This window comes from Lemur catta, chromosome 11 (assembly GCF_020740605.2).
Source record: "Lemur catta isolate mLemCat1 chromosome 11, mLemCat1.pri, whole genome shotgun sequence".
NCBI lineage: Eukaryota > Metazoa > Chordata > Mammalia > Primates > Lemuridae > Lemur > Lemur catta.
This window is the reverse complement of record NC_059138.1, coordinates 36,743,891-36,763,396: the sequence shown is the minus strand read 5'-3', so window position 1 is coordinate 36,763,396 and position 19,506 is coordinate 36,743,891. Positions and strand designations below refer to the sequence as shown.

Below are 19,506 nucleotides of genomic sequence, written 5' to 3'. Positions count from 1 at the left end.
TACCAAGATCTAACTTAAACTGCTCTCCAGAGCTCTAAAACTCAACTATAATAGCTAACATTTGTCAAGTGCTTACTATGTGCCAGGCATTACATTTAATTCTTTCACCAACATTATGAAATAGGTACCATTCTCACATAATCTTACTTTAAAGATGATAAAATTGAGTCAAGGGCAAGCTTAATAACTTGCTCAAGGTCACACAGGTAGAAAATGACAGAGCCAGGACTGAAACTGAGACAATCTGACTCCACTACACTCTTTAAAAAAGTCCTTACCTGAAAGGAGTATATAGCCTAATACTGGGTTTGGAAAAGTACCCTTCAGTGTGGTAAGTGCATGCACACTAAGAGGGCTAAGGACAATGAAGTAAAGTCATCTAATGACTTTGGCTATTAGGGAAGTCACCATCAGCGGGACAGCTAAACCAAGACAGAAGCTAGGGATGGAGAAAGAGGGAAAGAATTCTAGACAGAGGAAGAAGCAAGTCACCAGGTCCAGAGATAAAAGAGAGCTCAGTACCAGGGGTGCATAGAAAGAAAGGGCTAATGGCAATGGCGAGCCATTTTGAAAGGTTTTAAACTAAGGATGAGCCTGACTAGATGTGCATTTCTTAAACTTTTGGGAGCTGCTTTGGACAACAACAAGAGGAGAGTCAAAGAGACCCATTGCCTTGGGCTAATCCTAGGCAGTAGCGGTGGAGATGGAGAGAAGCAGACGAACTGAAGAGCTGGTCAAAAAGTGGCTTTGACAGTAGATGACATTAAAGGTAACAAGAGGGAATCAAGATGGTGCCTAAGTTTCTGGCCTGGGCAACAGGATGGATGGAATGCCATTCACCAAGATGGGAAATCCGGGAAGAGGAGCAGGTTCAAGAATAGGAAGAAGGCCGGGTGTGATGGCACATATCTGTAATTCCAGCACTTTGGGAGGCTGAGGTGGGAGGATGGTTTGAGGCAGGAGTTCAAGACCAGCCAGACAAAAAATTTAAAAATTAGCCAGGCATGGAGGCACATGCCTGTAGTCCCAGTTACTTGGGAGGCTGAGGCAGAAGGATTGCCTGAGCCCAGAAGTTTGAGGTTTCTGTGAGCTAGTCTGATGCCATGGCACTCTAGCCTAGGCAACAGAGCAAGACTCTGTCTCAAAAAAAAGAAAGGAAGAAAACAAAGAAAAACCAACCCTAAATTTCTTATGGAATCAAAAATAAGCCCAAATAGCCAAAGTAATCCTAAGCAAAAAGAACAAATCTGGAGGCATCACACACATTACCTAATTTCAAATTATACTACAAGGCTATAATAACCAAAACAGCATGATACTGTTATAAAAGTAGGCACATTGATCAATGGAACAGAATAAAGACTCTAAAAAATAAAAATAGAAAATAAAAACATCATATACCTACAACCAACTGATCTTCCTCAAAGCAGACAAAAATGTACAATGGGGAAAAGACACTCTATTCAATACATTGTACTGGGAAACTTGGAGAGCCACATGCAGAAGAATGAAACTGGATCCCTATCTCTACTCATACACAAAAATTAATTCAAGATGGGTTAAAGACTTAAATGTAAGACCTGACACCATAAAAATTTGGGATGAAAACATAAGAAAAGCTTTTCTAGACATTGGCCTAGGCAAAGAGTTTATGACTAAGACCCCAAAAGCAAGTACAACAAAAATTGTAGGACATAATTAAACTAAAAACTTTCTGCACAGCAAAGGAAATAATCAACAGAGTAAATAGACAATCTACAGAATGAGAGAAAATATTTTTAGGCTATATATTTGACAAGGGATTAATAACCAGAATCTACAAGGAACTCAAACAAATGAGCAAGAAAAAAGCCAATAACCCCATTAAAAAGTGAGCAAAAGATGTGAACATTTCTCACAAAAGATATAAAAATGGCCGAGAAACATAAGAAAAAATGCTCAACATCACTAATCATCAGAGAAATGAAAATTAAAACGAGAATGAGATACCACCTTACCCCTGTCAGAATGGTCATTATTCAAAAGTCAAAAAACAATAGACATTGGCATGGATTCAGTAAAAGGGCACAATTATATATTGTTGGTGGTAATGTAAAGTAGTACAACCTCTGTGGACAACAGTCTGGAATTTCCTCAAAGCACTAAAAGTAGACCTACCATTTGATCCAGCAATCCCACTACTGAGTATCTACCTAAAGGAAAAGAAGTCATTATTATCAAAAAAACACATGTATTCATATGTTCATTGTAGCACAATTCATGATTGCAAAGATAGGGAATCAATCTAAGTGCCCATCAACTGACAAGTAGATAAAATGTGGTATATGTATATATCTGTGTATACACACATGCAGACACATACACACAACATGAAAACTACTCAGCCATAAAAAAGAATGACATAATGTCTTTTGCAACTTCGATGGAACTAGATGGAGCCCATTATCCTAAGTGAAGTATCTCAGGAGCAGAAAAACAAATACCGCTTGTACTCACTTATAAGTGAGAGCTGAACAATGGGTATACAAGTCACACAAAGTGGTCTAGTGGACACTGGAGATTGAGAAGTGGGGAAGTCGAAAGAGGGTGAAGGTTTGAATATTACTTATGGGTACAATGTACACTATTTGGGTGGTGAGTACACACACTAAAAGCCCTTACTTCACCACTGTACAATTCATCCATGTAACAAAAGACCATTTATACCCCTTAAATCTATTAAAGTTTTTTAAAAAGAATAGGGAGAAGATAATTAATTCCATTTTTACCATGTTGTGGTGCCATGCAAAATAATAATTCACATAAAGATCATTCTTTATTTAAGAAAAGAACAATTCATGTGAATTAGTTTAATCATCCACTAATAGTTATCCTAACATATTTAAAAATAGTTTGATTCACAAAATTTTGATATATGCGCACCTTTTTAATAGAACTTTTTTTGCATTTAGTATCCTCATCTATCAAGACATACATGTATACAATTTATCTTATTACTAGGCCATTTTGAACATGACATTACTTTTTTAAATGATTGACAAACTAAAATGTAGACCTAGTAAAAAATAAACTCAAACAGTATAAAATACCGTACAATAAAAAGGTCTCTTTGTTAGTATGAATTTATATTTAACTTAATAGAGATATATGTCGTTGTATATAGATACATTAGTTAATATACACACATATTTCTTGCTCTATTGGCTGAGAGGGTCTGCCACACATCTAACACCCTGACCTTTGTTTCTGATATTATAGGGATATGCATATGCGCTAGTTGTCTCTCCCTATCCTCTCAGCACCTTTCTTGCTCTAAGCCCAGGAGGCTGACCTTATGGTCAATGTCAACAGGCTCCTTATCTGTCACTTCTTCCAGTAGGAGTTGACCAATGGAGGAATGGAGGAGCAGGGAAAGCATCAGGCTGAGATCAGAGGCAGGGAGGGGAGAAGTTGGAGTATTTATTCCCCCAGCTCCTTCCTTGTTGAGCATGGAATTAGCAATGGTTCCATTCTTCCACTGAAGGCCACAGTTCCTGCTGGGCAAGCCTCTCCAACAGCTCCATGGATTCTGGTAACAGCTCCTTCCTCCTGCCTCCTCAGGCTAGAGTTGCTGACAGCTCCTCTACTTGTATGACCGTTGACAGCTGACTGCTGACAACTCCCTTCAGCCAGCCCTGAAGTACTTTGCCATGCCTTTTGGGTTTTGCTTGACTCTGCCCACACCTTTGTGAACAGCTCCTTCATTGACTCCATCTGAGTGTGCCGTCTCTTTCTTGCTCAGACTCTGAGTCATATAATAGACAAATATATATTCCCTTCATTTATACAAATGTGAGCAAACTATACATACCTTCTGTAGCTTGCCTTTTTTTCATCTCAATACAGTTTGGATTTCCTTCCATGCACATATATATTGGTCTGCTTTATTAGTATCCCATTGTCTGTGTCTACCATACTTTTAAACATTACATCCAAAGATGGGAATTAAAGCTGAAATTTACTGGAGGGACCATGAAGCCTGGGATGGGATAATAAGATAGGGCTGGACCTTCTGTGAGATAGTGGTGAGGTGAGCTGATGTTGCTAAAACCCTGTAGAGTTTTGCAGTAGTTAAGAGAGTAGGCTTTGGTGTCATACTGCTTAGGTTCATATTCCAGCTTGACAAAGCTGTGTTACCTTGGACAAATAATTTAGCCTTTCTGTGTATAATTCCTCATCTGTAAAATGGGAATAACAATACCTATTTCAAGATAATACTTAGGCTTAAAAGCAGTTTCCTTTTCACATTGACTTTCAAGTCAGACCACACCAGGCAACATGGCGCAAATACTGCCATGCGCCTGCCTCCTGGTCTCACCGGCGTTCCCAGTCCTCTGCTTCTTTCTCCTCAGCCTTCCTCAGCCTCTGCCTTCCCTCATTCTTCCACTGCCTGTCACACCCATCTGTCCCTATGCCCTTTTACAGGCTTTCTCTCTGTTGATATTTAAGATCCATTTAAAATGAAGAATTAAACAGTAGATTCTAGGGTTGTGTTGTTATTAATTTATAGTTTATTAAGAGGGTATGAATAAATTTTAAAAGCATTCTTTATAAAGTAGCTGTCAGCTAGCATCTCCCACAAAAAGAAAGATAAACTATCTCAGATATGCTGTTGTTTTCCACCAGAAGTGGTTAATGCGATTGCCTAGATTAGTTTCTGCTGAGCTCTACATGCATGAGTCTTTGACTACTATTAAGGAGAACTTACTGAGCATAAGGTGCCACCATTACCAAAAAATAAAGGTATTAATTACACATGCAATAATGAGAAACAATTGAATAAACCTTATACATTAAGCTTTGTTTCTTCCAAAAGTTCAGGCAATGAAAAAAATAAAAAATAAACAGATAAAAATAAATTTAAAAAAGACTTTTTCCCCTTTACATGTATCATTAAAAGATGTAGACACCAAAAAACAGTTTATTTAGAGGACATTTCTCCAAGAAATGAACAAGAAGTTCAAGGTATTGTAGAGATTTTTTTTTTCCTCACCACCTGAATTCAAAGATTCTCTGCATTTTACAAGAAGAAGAAAAAAGGCCCCTCATCCCACTCCTATAAATGAGTTCTAAATGTTAGAATACCCAACAGCGTGGTGCTGGCCGTTTAGCTGTCTATTTCCTCTTCCTAAATGCCTGGTTTTAATTGCCACATACATCCTGAAGCCTTCCAGTTTGCTGTCCCCAGGTCTGATGTACGTGGATTGCAGTCACACTGGCCTCCTTTTTGTTTCTCATGCACATCAAGCTCTTTCCTGACTCAGAGTCTTTGCATTTGCTGTTCCCTCTTCTGGGAGGGCTGTCCCTCATCCTTCAGCTCTCTCTTCAAATGTCACCTCCTCAATGAGAGAAAAGCCTTCCCTGAGCACCCCCTCTAAAGTAGTCCTCTCTTTCCCCATGCTGTGCATTGCTCCCATCAATAACTCTACAAGACACTGTTCTATTTCTCCCATAGCTTTTTACCATAACAGAATATTATCTGATTTATTTCTTTGCTGATAGTCATTGTCCCCCCACTAGAATGTAAGTCCTTTGAGGGCAGGAACTTTTTCAGACTTGTTCACTGCTGTATCCGAAACATTTAAGATAGTGTTGACACAAGTAGGGGGCACAAGAAATACTCATTGAGTGAATAAATAAATGAATGAATGATTAAATGAATGAATGGAATACTCAAACATCTGACTCATTATAACATGGTATATCAGTATTTACTTGAAACAACCCTCAAGTTTCCCTTTTCTCCTTCCATTAACAAAGCACAGAATTCATGAGATAAGATATACAAGGATAGACTGGGCACAGTGGTTCATGCCTGTAATTCTAGCACTCTGGGGGGCCATAACGGGAGGATTGCTTGAGGTCAGGAGTTTGAGACCAGCCTGAGCAAGAGTGAGACTCTGTCTCTACTAAAAATGGAAAAATTAGCTGGACGTCACGAGGATCGTTTGAGCCCAGGAGTTGGAGTTGCAGTGAGCTAGGCTGCACTCTACCCAGGGGATAGAGTGAGACTCCGTCTCAAAAAAAAAAAAAAAAAAAAAGAAATTGAGCTCTCCTCCTCACTCCTCCGTCATATAAAAATAAATAAATAATTAAAAGAAGACATACAAGGATAACTTTAAAAGTGAAATATACTTAAATAATAAGAAACTTGGAAGGGTTCTCAAATTATTCTTTGCTTAGAAAACTATGCCATTATTGGCCAGGTGTAGTGGCAGGGACCTGTAGTCCCAGCTTCTTGGACAGCTGAAGTGGAAGGATCCTTTGAAGCCAGGAATTTGAAGCTGTAGATTGCCCCAGCGAACAGCAATCTGCACTCCAGCCTGGGGGCAACATAATGAGACCCTCCTCCCTAAAAAAAGAAAAGGAAATAAATAAATAAATAAATTGCATTAAAACAAAAATTTAAAAAAACCTATGCCATTATTTTATGTTAGCAAGAGACAAATTTACTAAACCACATATCAAGTTTGGATTCGTATTAAAGAATGCAGGATTGCCTTTAGTGTCTGAGAAATTTATAAAATTATATTTTTGACACCGTAAATTGTTTTAAATTGAATGGATGGCCACATAAGGTTTACAAAGAATTCTTTTTTTCATTGTTTTTAAGGATGAATTCTCATCTTTTTTAAATTAGTCTCATTCCTACCCAATGATGTCTTAAATCCCATCATTAAACTATCAATTGATCAATAATCTAACAAGCATTTATCCATGACCTATTACATTGTCATAATTTATCAAGGTATTCTGTAGGGACCCTGTCTCTAAAAAAATTTTTTAAAAAATAGCCGGGCATGGTGATGTCTGTAGTCCCAGCTACTCAGAGGCTGAGGCAGGAGGATCACTTGAGCCCAGGAGTTGGAGGCTGCAGTGAGCTATGATTGTGCCACTGTACTCCAGCCTGGGCAACAGAGTGAGATCCTGTCTCTAAAAAGAAAAAAGAAAAAAAAAAAGAATTGTGAGTCATCTAGGTGAGTTACTCTGGAGCTATGTATATGAGTTCATATTTTGGCATCTGAGGCAGTCTTTGCCAAGGTTAAGAAAAATCCACATGTACTCACCTGCAAAGATATCCGTAACATAGTTTTAATTAAAAAAAATTTGTAGATCAACATGGAAAGTGATTTTTAGTAAAAAAAAAAAGTATGTTTAGGCTATAGATAACTCTGTTCAGAAAACATGATAGAAGGTAATAATGGCTGGAAGGAGACATAGGGCTTGCCCTCAAGAAGTTTTTGTCTAGTGAAAGAGATAAGACTTGTATGTAAATAAAATTATGATACTAAGGTAGATAGTGAGAGGCACCTTAAGGGAGGATCAGATAAGGTGTCAAGAGAATCCAGAAAAGGGGCCTGGATTAATTCTGAAAGCATTAAAGAATGTTCATGGAAGAGATAACGTTTTAACTGGACCTTGAAGGTATATGTGAGAGTGTAGAGAGTGGGTACGTTCAGAATCTACTTTAAAACAAATACTTGCCTCTATTTTAATGGCACTGAGTTATAGACCCAACAATAATATACTACTGATAAGAAATACACGCACACATGTACATATATATGTAGAGATGCATATTTTAATACATGTAGCAATTAATTAATAAATGTACATGTTAAATCTCCAATAAAACCTTAGAAGGATGGCAAACTCCATCGTATGATATTTAGCAGCATCTCTGGCTTCTACTCACTAGATTCTGATAGCATCACCACAGTCGTGACAACCAAAACCATCTACAGGCATTGCCCTGTAGGGGCAAAATAGCCCTTAGTGGAGAACCACTGGTACACATAAACTAAGCGTACACAAGAGATTCCTTTCCTCTCCTCTGCAGGTGGATAAAAATTCTAAAGTTCATAGCATGGATTTTCTTTTTAGGTTGCTTCTTTAATGGTTCTTAACCCCATTGGGTCAAGGAAGCCTTTGAAGGTCTGTTGAAAGCTGTTGACTCATTCATTTCTCAGGAAAACACACACTCTCCCACCATATTGAGTACAATTTCAGGGGATTTACACTAGGGTTCTCCTAAGAGAAATTCTGTGTCCTGGAGCTTGTAGAATTGTCATGGTCTGTATTTTCCAGGTAGGTGGGTAACTAACATTTTGGAGCCTCTTCTGTATTTACTTTGAAACACTGATAATCAGGTGAGAATGTTCTGGTTTACTAAACCCTTCCTTCTGCCCTTCATCTTAACCATGTGTTAGTCAGTTTTATCAAAAAGTATCCCAACATAAGACAAAACACTGGTGAGGTCAGATAGATTCAACTCCCGCTCACCCTCATCCAGTCTCCACTCCTGTCTAGTTCGGTTTATCCCTTCCCACATTGTCCAGATGAATGGGAAGGAAGAAAAACCAGAGTTAGGTACGATAGGGGCCACCTCGACACTGATTTTGATTGTGAAATATTACACCCACAGAGAGAAATGTGTATGTCTCTAAAACATTGTGTATCTAAAATTTATAAGTAAATTATAAGCTCTCTACAGCCTCCACCCACGGATTACTCCTAGAAGACTTTCTAGAAATCCAGAGGCTTATTAATATAGAAAACTGGCTCCGCTCCGCTCCTCCGCACCTGTGCCAGACTGTGGAGTTCCCCGATTCACAACCTGGGAGTCAAGGTCAGCGATCCCAGTGATTGCTGACCTTTTCCTCCACGCCGGGCTCTGCTCTCCACCAACTAATCCCGGGGCCGACCAGCCCCTGACCTCGCAGCCCGCATGAGAAATTGGGGGGTGAGTGAGGATCCAGGTGGCCCCTGCGTGACGCCCAGTAAAGATTCTCAGCCTTTCCTGTTCGGGAAAGGGAAGGAATGCGGGAGGGGTAGGATTTCTTTCCTGATAGGATCGGCAGGGAAAGACCGCAGCCTGCGTGTCCTTCCTTTCGACCATGGTGTCTCTATTGCTCCGTAAATAAAACGTCCCACGGCCGTGCGCGAGAGCTATAAAGGCAGCGGGACAGCGGTCCGCGGGGCATTCGGGGCGCGGAGCGAGCGGAGCAGGTGAGTTCAGCCCGGGCCCGCGGCGTCGCCCGGGAGCCACCGGTGGCTGAGCACGGGACTAGAGAGGGGGCGCGGAGCGGGCGGGCAGGGGGCGGAAGAGCCTTCTTTCTGAGACGCTGAGAGCAAGAAGACTAGGAAAACGGGACGGGGGAAGAGACTCGCCGCACGCGAGCGAAGTTCTGCCTCCGGGAGAGCTGCGACCGATGCTGGAATTTGCCCGCAGCGCACGCGGCCTCGGCCCGGGGAGCACGCCCCGAGGGTCCCACGCCGGCCCGGGGCCTGCGCTTCTCTCCCAGTGCACCCCTGAAGCTGCGTCCCGCCTCGGGTGCGGGGAGGGAGGGACGCTCACAGGGTCCCCTTCCCGCCTCGCACGCGCCCCCGGCCCCTGCCCCAGACTGGTTTGGGGGAGATTTCAGGACGCGGACAGCGCCCCAGCAGCTCGCGGGAGGGGACTGAGTCGAGCTCCGGGAGCCCCCAAAGCGAAGCTCGCTCCCTTCGAAGTGGGGGAGCCCCGGGCAGCAGGTGCAGGCCCCGAGACTCGCAGGGGCTCAGGTGCCCCCGTGCGGGCCGGCGGGGTGCGCCGTGGGACGGCGAGACGCGAACGCCGGGGGCTGCCGGACGCGGACCAGGCTCGCCGGGTCGGCGGCGACTGGAGCGGCCGGAGGCAGCTAACAGGTGGTTCCGTCTTTCTGCTACTCGCTCTCCACCCGCGCTCGTCCGTCCTCCCCCGCTGCCTCTCCCTCCCCGCTGTCCTGAGACTCGCAGGTCATGGCTGGGCCGGGAGGCAGATCCGAGCCGCCGCAGCTCCCCGAATACAGCTACAGCTACGTGGTGTCGCGGCCGGTCTACAGCGAACTCGCCTTCCAGCAAAGGCACGAGCGGCGCCTGCAGGAGCGCAAGACGCTGCGGGAGAGCCTGAGCGAGGGCTGCAGGTAGCGGCCCGCGGGCCGGGGGAGCGGCGGGCCGGGGCGCCGGGCGGGGGATGCGGGCGCCGGCCCGGGGCGCCGGCTGCTTCTCCCGGAGGCCGGACTCTGGGTCTCGGGCCTCAGTGCTGCCCTTCCTGGTCGGAGGGTGGCTCCGCGGTCTCCAGCCCGAAAGGAAACTCACCTTTGGGAGACTGGGCTCCGAGAGCCCCGTCTCCACGTTTCCTCTGTCGAGGAAACCTGGAGTGCACCTTGGGGTACAGTGGGTCCCCGCTGCCTGCTTGGGAGGGCCCAAGTGTGGAAAGGGGGGAGAGAGGGGATAGTCTAAAGGACCTGATGGGTAACCTGAGCAGGAGTCCTTTGCAGGCCGGGGACGTTCCGTTAGGGACCCCGAAGGAAAGCTAGACCGCCGGAGAGCGCGCGCTCCAGGCCCTTCACCAGGAGGCAGTGTGGGGACCAACACCGTCAGTCTCTAAACCCAAGTGTGCCATCCGTCAGTGGGTATCGCAAGCATAAGGAACTTAGAGAGCAGTTAACTAATGGCCAGATTTCCTTTTTTAAAACCTCCTGTTATAGAACATTTCAAATATTAATATATACAAAAGTAGACATAGTAGTATAAAGAATCCCGGTCGCATGATTTTACTCATCACCAGGCTTCAACAATGATCGACTCGAATTAATCTTGTTTCATCTATCACCACCCACTTGCCCCCCTCCAGTACTGTTTGGAAGTAAATCCCATATTGTGTATCTTTTTTGTCTTTGTATATTTTAGTATGTACCTTTAAAGACCCTTTTAAAAAATATAACCACATTCCATTATCACACCTAAAAATAATTCCTTAATATCAAAAATTGAGTTGTTAAAACTTCTTATAAATGTCATAATGTTAAAATAACTTATTGAAATCAGCAGTCAAATAATATCTACCTACTTTTGATTTTTTTCTTTTATCTATAGGTTGCTGAATTTTAAAAATACTAAGTAGGAAGGTATAGGAAGGTACAAGTATACATTCATGTTAAGATGTTTGTAAAAACTGGCTCCAAGCTTGTATTGCCAATATATACAGAGCATGCTTGTTTTTCTCTAAAGGAAATAATAAGAAGAAGGCGCCTGGCTTAGAAGTCTGAAAATTAATCTCCATTTAGAGACTCCACATTAATCAGTCTCTGGCTGGACAGGAAAATGGGTTCTTGTGTAGGGATATTTTCTCAGAGGATAAGAAAGGCGGGAGGGGTGGGGGAAATTAATCCTGTCTTCTAGTATCGTACATTTAAAACGATAGAAGTTATTCTTGGCAAAAGCATGATAAGCACTTCAGTGTTAGTATTTTCCATGAAATTCTTATTCTTTTTCTAAATAGTTATAAATATCAGCAGAGTTCATTTCATCATTTTGTTATTGGCAATTGGTTATGGCTGAGATTGGACTGGAAACCCAGTTTCCACTTGCTTTTTGACAGTTGTTCGAGAAAGAGAGCCTTCGGTGTGCTGAAGACCTTCGTGCCCATCTTGGAATGGCTCCCCAAATACCGAGTCAAGGAGTGGCTGCTCAGTGACATCATTTCGGGAGTTAGTACTGGACTAGTGGCTACGCTACAAGGTAAGATGTTGGTGGATTAGCTTTCGAGTGATTGAGAGTTACAGTCTCCAGCAGCAGTTCAAAACTTTCCTCAGCTACCAGGAGTCCCTACCAGATCCTTGCTCACCTTACCAGGCCTTTGTCTTTCCTCTGGAGACCCTCAGTAGAGAAATTCACCTCTTTTCTTGTCTTCCCTAGAGTTCTCTTCCTGGGACACTCTGCTGCTCCCTAGCTGCATGGCTCCAACTTACAGGCATATGCTAAGCAGTGGCCTCCCAGTTTTAATTGACCACAACTCACAGTATGAAATATGTGTCACATCGTGATCTGTACACACATATCTAAAGTTTTGGCTGGGCGCGGTGGCTCACGCCTGTAATCCTAGCACTCTGGGGGGCCGAGGCAGGAGAATCGCATGAGGCCAGGAGTTACAGGTTGCAGTGAGCTGTGATGAGGCCACTGCACTCCAGCCTGGGCAACAGAGGGAGACCCTGTCTCACAACAAATAAATAAATAAATAAATAAATAAATAAATAAATAAATAAATAAATAGTAAAGTTTTGTAAAATATTTATCATCACCGCAAGTGATACACTCTGATTTTTAAATTCTATTCTAGTCTTATTTTTAAAAGATGTTAATTGCAGCCCACTAAATTATTTTATAACCCACACATGGGTCTTGACCTACAGTTTGAAACTGGCTTAGGGGAAAGCAAAGGAAGTATCTTAGCCTGGGCTATATACATGAGAGTTTTTTCTGGTCTGCTCTTTTTTTTTAATCCATCTTCTTATTTTAATCTTTGGGAAAGTGTCCCATCATAGGTGGTTTTCTTTTCTTTTCTTTTCTTTTTTTTTGAAACAGGCTTTATCCCATAATATTTCCACAAGCATCTTAGAAATTTGTTGCATTGTTGGTGCATAGCAGTATGGGCATTTTACTGTGTGCCTCATCCCCATTATCTTGTTTGTGCCCCCCTCACATTTGGCCCAATTCTCCAAAGGCCCTGAACCATGAAAACAGAAAACTCATTTATTATAATTTTATGGAGCACCTAGTGTATGCCACACACCAGGCATGCTGACATGAATAAGATGCACCACCTGTTTGCAAGGAGCTCATAGGCCAATGGAGAGACAGGTGATAACAATTCAGTGTGAGAAGGGCTGTGACAGGGTTGCCCGCTAAGGGAATGCAAATGGGGCACACTCAACCCAGCCTTGGGGGATTGGGAATGGCTTCCTGGAAGTTGAGTTGTCAAAGCTGAGTTTCCCTGAAGGCTAAGACTGAGTTTGCCAAGTGATGGGAAGTAGAGCGGAGTGAGGATGGCTTGAAAATAGACTATTTCAGAATTTAGTAATAAATGTTGAGCAATATTGTGAGCTAAAATTTGGCTGTGGAGCTCTCATGATTACCCAGAGCAGGCCAGGTAGATTCCCACAGAGCAGGAGGCTGTCCTGTGTCCCCAGTGAGGGACCTTAGCCTGATTGAGCATGTTTTCAATCACGAAGGCAGATGGAGGGGCGTGGGTGGAGGGGGCGGAGGGATGGATTGTGTAGTCCATAGGTTAAGCAATGCCAAGTGTTCTACACAGTGGGCTACAATGACTGTGATGTGGCAACACCCTGTGACTCCAGGGGGACAGGAACCATGTATAATTCATGTTTGTTTCGCAGGTGTCTAGCACAGAGACTGGCACATAATAGATGGCGTATTTAGAGAAGAGGACTGATTTGCATTCGTTATAATGAATCATCTTTATATAGGAAAAATAGTTTTCAAGCTCCATGTCTCTCCAGTTTTCATAGATGAGTATCTTATGTAAGAATGAATTTTGTTTAATAAGTATTGGACACTCTACCAAGGGCTTTGGCTAGTTACCTCATTTAATCCTCACAACAACCCTGCTAGGTAGGTACTACTATTATCTCCTTTTCAATAGATGAGTAATCTACTAAATCTTGCCCAAGGTCACAAAGCTGGTAAGTGGTTAAACTGAGGTTTAATCCTGGAGTCTAATTCCTACAATCTTACTTTATACACTGTGTAGTTCCTTACTTTATGGGTAATATGTTTTTCCAGAAACATTACCTCTATCAAGTTATCTTTGTAAGGCAAATTTCTGGGACGTTAATCTGGCTCACTCATACATTCATTTATCATTCATTTGCTTAATATTTACAGACTAATTCTGCATGCCAAGTGTTCGGCCATAGGGATTCAGTGGCACACTAACAGGCACAGGTCCTGACCTCATGGCGCTCATTTTCAGAAATAGAGTTGGGAATTAAATAAGTAGATAAATAGAAAAATAATTATAGATTGTGATCTTCATTGTGGCAGATTAAATGTGCTGTAATAGGGATTAATTTGGGAAGGGAGGTCTATCTTAGATACAATGGTCAAGGAAGACCTTGTTGAGGAGGTAAAATTTAGTCAGAGACCAGAGGATGACAAGGAAGCAGCCCCGTGACAAGCAGGAAGAAAAGTGTACTAGGTCAAGGTGCAAAGGCCCTAAGGCCAACTGGAGTTCAGTATTTTTGAGAAGGAACAAGAAGAATTCTAGTGTGGGTGAATGCGGTGGGGGAGGGTGGGTAAACATGAGATAAGGTTAGTCAGGGCTGGGGTTAGGATGAGAGAAGGGACATGCTCACTCTCAGGGCATGTCCTCTTTAAATCTCATGCCCTAGGGACCTCACTTGCCTCACCCTATTTCTAGCCCTGTGGGGATATCGCTGTGAATTGGAGGGAGGACAGGTGTGTCAGCTTGAACCAGATCAGGCAGGATATGGAGAGAGCTGCAAGATCTGAAAAATATTTTTGCAGCAAGAATCACTGACATGTACTGATGAGTGCGGATGAAAATCACAGATGCCTCCAAGGTTGTTGGCTTGAGCAACTGGGTAGATAGTTACATCATTTATTGAAATGGCAAAGACCGGCCAAGGAACAGGTCTGGGATAGAAAATCAAGTTTCCTTTTGGACATGCTAAGTTTCAGATGCATGTGAGATATCTAAGATGCCAAATAGAGAACTTGGAGCTACTGCAAGTGTGAAATTCAGAGGAGAGGTCTGGACTAGACATAAAAATCAGGAAAGCATCACTTTAGAGGTGATATTTAAAAGAGTGGGAATGCCTGTGATTACCCAGGAAAAAAAGCAGATGGGGAAGAGAAGGGGGCTGGAGTACTTACGGGTTAGGAAGATGAGGACAGTGGCCACAGAGAGCCTAAGAAAGGTGAGCCCAGGAAGTTAAAGGAAAAGAACAATCACAGGAATGTGGGCTCAGAAGCCAAGAGAGAAGGTTTGGTTTTCTTTTCTTTTTTTTATGAAAAAAAAACAAAACAAAAAAAAAAACAATGGATAGAGGGGCAGATAGTGTTGAATATTCCTGAAGGGTGGTGTATGATGAAGGATTACAGTTTTTAAAAAGTGTTGCCATAAATTGGAGGGAGATAAGAGATGCTGATGTAGTGAAGGAAGGGTTTGTTTTTCTTTTTCTTTTCTTTGGTTTTTCTTTCTTTCTTCTTTTTCTTCTTTTTTTTTTGAGACTGGGTCTTGCTCTGTTGCCTGGGCTGGAGTGCAGTGATGTCATCATATTTCACAGCAGCCTCTAACTTCTGGGCTCAAGTGATCCTTCCACCTTGGCCTCCCAAAGTGTTGAGATTACAGGCATGAGCCACTGCACCCAGCCCTGTTTTTCTTTTAATATGGGAGATACTAGAACATATTTGTGAACTGGTAGAAATGACCTTGTAGAAATAAAGAGATGTTATGGTCCAAGAAGTGGAGGAGAAACAACTAGAAGAAAAGTAGTGAAAGGGGCAAGTGTGGATAAGTTTAAGAACAGAAGTAAGAGGATTACTCCTTGAAGGCAGGAGGGTTATGTCTTCCATTTTCAAAGGAAGAATGATAGTCCAAATAGCGCAGATGCAGAGAGGTATGGCAATTTGCTAAAAAGCAACTTGGGAGCATCTCTTGTGGATGCTGTGTCTTGGATTAAGTATAAGATATGTCTCTTAACTTTGGAGAACGGGTTGGGCAGTGTGAGATAAGTAGGGAGGCATTAAGTAGTTGTCTGAGAGAGACAAAAAGTACCTTTCTGAGATGTAATTGGACTGCCCGGCAGCGCTGAGTGCCTATCTGGGAATAGTGGCCACACATTTCTCGTGAAACTGGTCAGCCGAGGCGTGGATGCCTCTAGTCCTGTTTATCCAGCTGCTCAGAGGCTGTCATGGAAAAGGTGGACGTTCAGGTTCAGCCAGATTGGGGTTTTACCAGAGAAGAAAAGGAAAGAGAGAGAAAGTGAAGCAAAGGAGTGAAGTGTATTTGCAGAATTCCTTGGAATCTGGGCAGGGCAAAGATGGAAATGAAGATAGGAAGGTGCCAAGGATAAGGAGAAAGTGGACCAGTTAATGGATTAGAAGCCTCCTGGGGACAAAGAAATGTTGCAAGTAAGGGTTCTGGAGTTGGTGCGCTGGAAGGCTCGGAGGCTGTAGCTGGAGAGAGAAAGAAGGAGGCTCAGAATTGAGATTTCAGAGGCAGTAATGTAGTGTCCAGTGATGACAAGGTCCACGGTACAACTGTTGGCTGGGAAGCTGGGGAGTGGTGGAAGAACTCATCAGAGGAAACAGGCTCAAGGTATTGAGAAGGCAGGGAGTTGCTAAAGATTGTGGGATCTTTCTGATTTTTTGAGATTAAAAAAATTCCCATTAGGCAGTGAAAGATTGATGCAGCCTTTGTCGTGCTATCTTGATTCACAGCTATAAGCAGTCTGCTGCCCACTTCTATTTTTGACATACATTTATTTGTTTATTTATGTATTCATTTATTTAAAATAACACAAATTTATTTCTCCAACGTGAAGGCACCTGCAGATTCAGTTTCTGGTGAGGGCCCATCTCCTTGCTGTGTCCTCCCATGGTGGAAGGCTTTGCCTCTGGATGTTTTCAAGTGTTTATTAGCACCTGCTATATCAGTATATACCACCATCCTAGACAGCATGGGCACCAACACAGAGATTTCATAATTTAAATAAATGGTTTAGGTTTCTTTAGAAATTTTATAATTTTAAAAGTGTTATACCAAGTTCCTTTATAATAAAAATGATTACAGAATATCTGAGAGCTGTTGTCCCTCAATAGGACACTCTATACGAAAACTGAAAAGTCTCCATTTTCCAGACATATCAAGAACTGCAGAGCCAGTTCAAAGAAAGTTTGAGAAGCAGTTTATATATTAAGACAATTGCACTAATAACACACATTTTTCTAGAATGGAGACTCTACAAGAGTGGAGACTGTTTTAACAGTGCCTGGCACATGGTAGGTGTAGAATCAATAGTTGTTGAATGAATGAATGAATGCTTATCGTAGAAAATTAGAAAATACATATAAGGAACATGAAAAAATACCTCCTCCGTAAACTAGAAGTCTCCTCTGATCCTACCATATAGATAACCCATTAATATTTTAGTAAATATCCTTGTAGACACACACACATATTAAAGTATAACGAAATATCTGGAAATAATAACCACCAAATTCAGGATAGTGGTTGCCTTCGGTTACCTTCAGAGGGTGGAGGGAAAAAAGAGAATGTGATTGAGGTAGAGTATAAAAGTGTTTCAACTGCACTGGCAATAATTTGCTTCTTAAGCTAGATGGTGGATACATGGGTGTTTATTATGTTATTCATTGTCTTTTTTGCATATCTGAATTACTTCATATTATACTAAAAATCTCTCCAGATTTTTTATGCATACAACATACATGTTTACTTTTACAAAAGTGGGACATGCATACGTATCAGTTTTGAATCTTGATTTTTCTCACTTTTTTTTCCTTTTACTTCTCATCTCTCCATGTTAATAAATGTACTTCTATACATTACCTCAATTTCATTCCATAGAATTAAAATGTATGAAGCATAATTTAGTTAACCACTTCCCTGTTTTGGGACATTCATTCAGTAAATAATTTTGATGCCTGTGGGCCAGGATATTTAGGTTGTTGCCACTTTTAAAAAATTATTATAAATGTAATCCTTTATTAATGGCTCAAAGGTCAAGGGTTTGATTTTCTTTCATTGTGAGTGAAAGGTGAGGAGGTAAAATGGAGTAAGATGTGCTGACAACCTAAGTATTTAACGAAGGAAAATAATGTGTCGTTATCCTCTTCCAACCCCTATGTATACTGAAATGTTGATTTCTCCGTAGGCTGACACTTGCGGGCTTTGAGTCTGCTGGCATAGCCTGGTGGAAGAATTGACCACCTTCACCATGGTCACGTTGTCTTGCCTGCTGCCTTATATAATTGCCATATTTTTTTCTTTGTTTGGATCTAACTTTTCTTCCACAACAAGAAAGGAGAAAGAGTAGTACAACACTGATTGTGTCCCTCAGAACTCAGGGGAACACTGAACTCAGATAAAACTGTTTACATGCAAAACTGGTCAGAGCCTTTGGACTGAATTGACTGAGTTTTTAATCAATGACTGACTTGATTGTTTTTTCCCACTGATCTGATCAGTGGATGACTGAGTGACTGATCACTTGAGTTGATTGATTGGAGCAGGTGATGCCCATAGATGCAATCATTTATCCCAACTGATGCAGATGCTGTTCTGCATACTAGCATAGTCACGGGCTATGTGCAAAATTAAGAGACAACCAAGGACAGGATGATGTGCTGAAGCTGTAAATTGAGAATATCTGTGAAAAAGTTGTTGCAGTAGACAGATACTCCTCTACTTACCATGAGGTTACATTCCAATAAACCCATTATAAGTTGAAAATACCTTAAGTCAAAATGCATTTAATACACCTTACTGACCAAACATCATAGCTTAGCCTAGCCTACCTTAAATGTCCTCAGAATGTTTATATTAGGCTACAGTTGGGCAAAACCATCTAACACAAAGCTTATTTTATAATAAAGTGTTGAATATCTCATGTAATTTATTGGATACTATACTGAAAGTGAAAAACAGAATGTTTGTATGAGTACTTAAAATACAGTTTCTACCAAATGCATATTGCTTTTGCACCACCATAAAATAAAAAGTCATAAATTGTACCCTCTTAAGTTGGGGACCGTCCGTATATCATAACTTTTGTTTGTGAATTTAATAATTTTGGATGTACTTTCAGGGATGGCGTATGCTTTACTAGCTTCAGTTCCTGTTGGATATGGTCTCTACTCTGCTTTTTTCCCTATCCTGACATACTTTATCTTTGGAACATCAAGACATATCTCAGTCGGTAATTATAAGCATATTTTATGATTGTATTTGTTCATGTTTTAAGCATTTTGGCTGTATTATGTGCATCATGCTTCTATATCTTCGTTAATGTTTTTTAGGGAAATAGGGTGTCAATGCTTTGCCTACTTTTTCTATTCAATGATGTTAGAGTTAGCTTTCTACATAGCTTTTTTATGAAGAGGAGAAAATTGAAAGACTGAAATGATAGCTTACCTTCAGAGTTTAGCATGCTTTGATTTTTAAAAATGTAATAAATTTGACTCCATATATAAAAAGGGTTCTCTTCCAAAATATAAAATGACAGGGAAGAAAATCTCATAAGATTTTTGAAACAACCATTTTACTCGTTTAACTTAGCATGTACTAAATTATGTTCATCAAATACATATTCATTATTTCATTAAAGAACCTACTTATTTTAAGTTACTTATATCAGGAGACTGGCAAAATCTTGCCAAAACAATGTAGAAGCTAAGCTTGGCTTTCCTTCTTTGTATGGCTCATAAGTTTTCCTGCCATTCCTAAAATTTGAATTCTCTTTTGCCAGAATGTTCTAGTAAATGAATGTCTTAATGCTATTTTGTGACTTTGACATTTATACTAGAGATAATTTTGCTCCTACATCCATCTGCTGGCTAGACACGTCTACCTGGATGATCCTCTTGAAACAAATACAACCATCT

The 19,506-nt window shown here is 41.5% G+C and overlaps 1 protein-coding gene across 3 annotated transcripts in view; it reads left to right on the top strand.

The window, feature by feature from the left end:
* Positions 1 to 8,606: 8,606 nt before the first annotated feature.
* SLC26A4 (solute carrier family 26 member 4) overlaps positions 8,607 to 19,506 on the top strand; it is a 50,968-nt gene continuing 40,068 nt past the window's right edge. The window contains exons 1-4 of one of the 3 annotated variants that reach the window (XM_045565442.1): positions 8,607 to 9,048; positions 9,814 to 9,980; positions 11,441 to 11,580; positions 18,711 to 18,821. In XM_045565442.1, coding sequence (XP_045421398.1) covers positions 9,817 to 9,980; positions 11,441 to 11,580; positions 18,711 to 18,821 — 415 coding nt within the window. In that variant the 5' untranslated portion in view covers positions 8,607 to 9,048; positions 9,814 to 9,816. Of the gene's footprint in view, positions 9,049 to 9,805; positions 9,981 to 11,440; positions 11,581 to 13,235; positions 13,368 to 18,704; positions 18,822 to 19,506 lie in introns of those variants that run through there. The other 2 variants (XM_045565443.1, XM_045565444.1) reach the window with 2 other exon arrangements.